The 1,748-nt window shown below is 71.8% G+C and overlaps 1 protein-coding gene across 1 annotated transcript; it reads right to left on the bottom strand.

Annotated features, from left to right (window-relative positions):
• Positions 1-501: 501 nt before the first annotated feature.
• MNEG_11591 (hypothetical protein) lies at positions 502-1,396 on the bottom strand (the record flags this gene model as incomplete). The annotated part of the gene is made up of 3 exons (XM_014039937.1): positions 502-598; positions 856-1,022; positions 1,199-1,396. The coding sequence occupies 3 exons, from the start codon at positions 1,394-1,396 to the stop codon at positions 502-504; spliced, it is 462 nt and encodes a 153-aa protein (XP_013895391.1).
• Between the last annotated feature and the right edge of the window lie 352 nt (positions 1,397-1,748).

Here is a 1,748-nt window from a genome sequence, read left to right as displayed (position 1 = left end):
GCCATGAGGCTCGCGAGCCGCGCCGCGGCCGCAAACACCAGCCGTTCCATCGGCTCCCCCCTCCCTATCCGGCCGGCGCGCCCCGCGTCCACCTCATCGAAAGCCTCGCAGATCGCGCCTCGGACCGCGCGCTCGCCCGCAACCTCGGGATCGTCTAATTCACCGCCGTCGCCGCCGCCCCTGCTCCGCCTGTCAGAAGCCGTCGCGCCCGCGGCGGCGCCGGGCCCGCCGCCGCGCGTTCCCCTGTCCCGCCCGCGCCGGCGCTCGAGCAGCAGCTGCTCGGCAGCCGCGTCCCCCAGCAGTAGCGCCGCCGCCGGCGCGACGCGGCGGCAGAGCAGCGGCGCCGCGGCGGCGGCCGCCTCGCGCGTGACGGCGCCGGCGCCGGCGCTGCGGGGCCGACAGCGGTTGCAGCGGGCGAGCGCGGGGGGAGGAAGGGGGGGCACCGTCTTGACCCCGGTTTGCATCAATTGGGATTGGGTTTGAGATGCATGGGGACCTACACTACCCCATGCACAGCTCCATGCCATGCGGCCTCCCACGCCGGGCGCCCATGCGGGTCGAAATGGACGCTGCAACCGGGAGCACCGGCGCGGCGCCGCTGTCGTCGCTCGCGGGGCCGTGTCGCGCCGCGAGGCGCCGCACGCCGCTCGCTTGCAACGCATCGTCGCACGCACGCACATAACCATTCGCACGCACGCACACCCCACCACCATCATCACCACCACCACCACCACCACCACGTCCACCACCAACACACACACGCACGCACGCACGCACGCACGCACGCACGCACGCACGCGCGCACACACACACACACACACACACACACACACACAACGAGCAAAATAGGCGCACCTGTCAAGCACCCAGAACGCCAGATCCAACTTCTCATCCAGGCCGCCCCCGCACACCAAGCACAGCAGCGCCGCCAGCGCGTCCGTCTGCACTAGCGCCCCCTCAGCGCCGAACCCCGCGCCCTCGAGCGCCATCGCCGCCGGCAGCCGCGCCGCCGCTGCGGCGTCCTGCGGGGGTGCGCCGCGGGCAATGCTGCGTTGTCTCGTCATCGGCTGCGCCGTGGGGCCCGGGCGGGCCCGGCGGTATGTGCAGGGGGTCGGCCGCGGCCGGCAGGCGGGCGGCCGCGCCCGCCAGGCTGCAAAGGCGGCGCCGCGGCGATCGGCGCGCGGGCGCGGCGGCTCACGATCGGGAGGGTCTGTAACACGGCCAGCGCCGCCGCCGCGGGCAGGACATCGGGCACGTCCGAGCGCGGCACGGCGGCAGCGGCGGCGCCGGCGCCGGCCGCGCGGAGGAGGGCGGCGACGCCGCGGCGCAGCGGGTAGGGGCTGCGGGCGCCCAGCTCCGCCAGGCCAATCAGGGCCTGGACCTCGGGCAGCTGCATGGCTCACAGAACCGCGGTGCTCCGGCAGCGGCGGTCGTGCTTGGCGCAGCGGGTCGCGTCAGCAGCTGGGCGGCCTGCGCCCCGCGCGGCCGCAGCCGCGCCACACTACTGTGGATCGATCAATTTTTTGTACGGTAATTCGACTGATAATGGGTTTTTCGAGCCACCATGCAACGTGAGCATGCCGGATCTGCACGGGACTGCGTTCTTGTTTGACCTGCCGTGGCGTATGTATGTGTCCCCTTTCACTAGCAGGTTCCCTCCAAAAGCGCGCTGATAGGTGATTCAAGGTTCCCTCTACAGATGCCAGATCATTGGTACCTGATGTATATTTGTGGTGCACCTGCTCGCA

Source organism: Monoraphidium neglectum (genome assembly GCF_000611645.1).
Source record: "Monoraphidium neglectum strain SAG 48.87 unplaced genomic scaffold scaffold02817, whole genome shotgun sequence".
NCBI classification, from domain to species: domain Eukaryota; kingdom Viridiplantae; phylum Chlorophyta; class Chlorophyceae; order Sphaeropleales; family Selenastraceae; genus Monoraphidium; species Monoraphidium neglectum.
The sequence above is the reverse complement of the archived record's forward strand: the minus strand, read 5'-3'. Positions and strand labels throughout refer to the sequence as shown.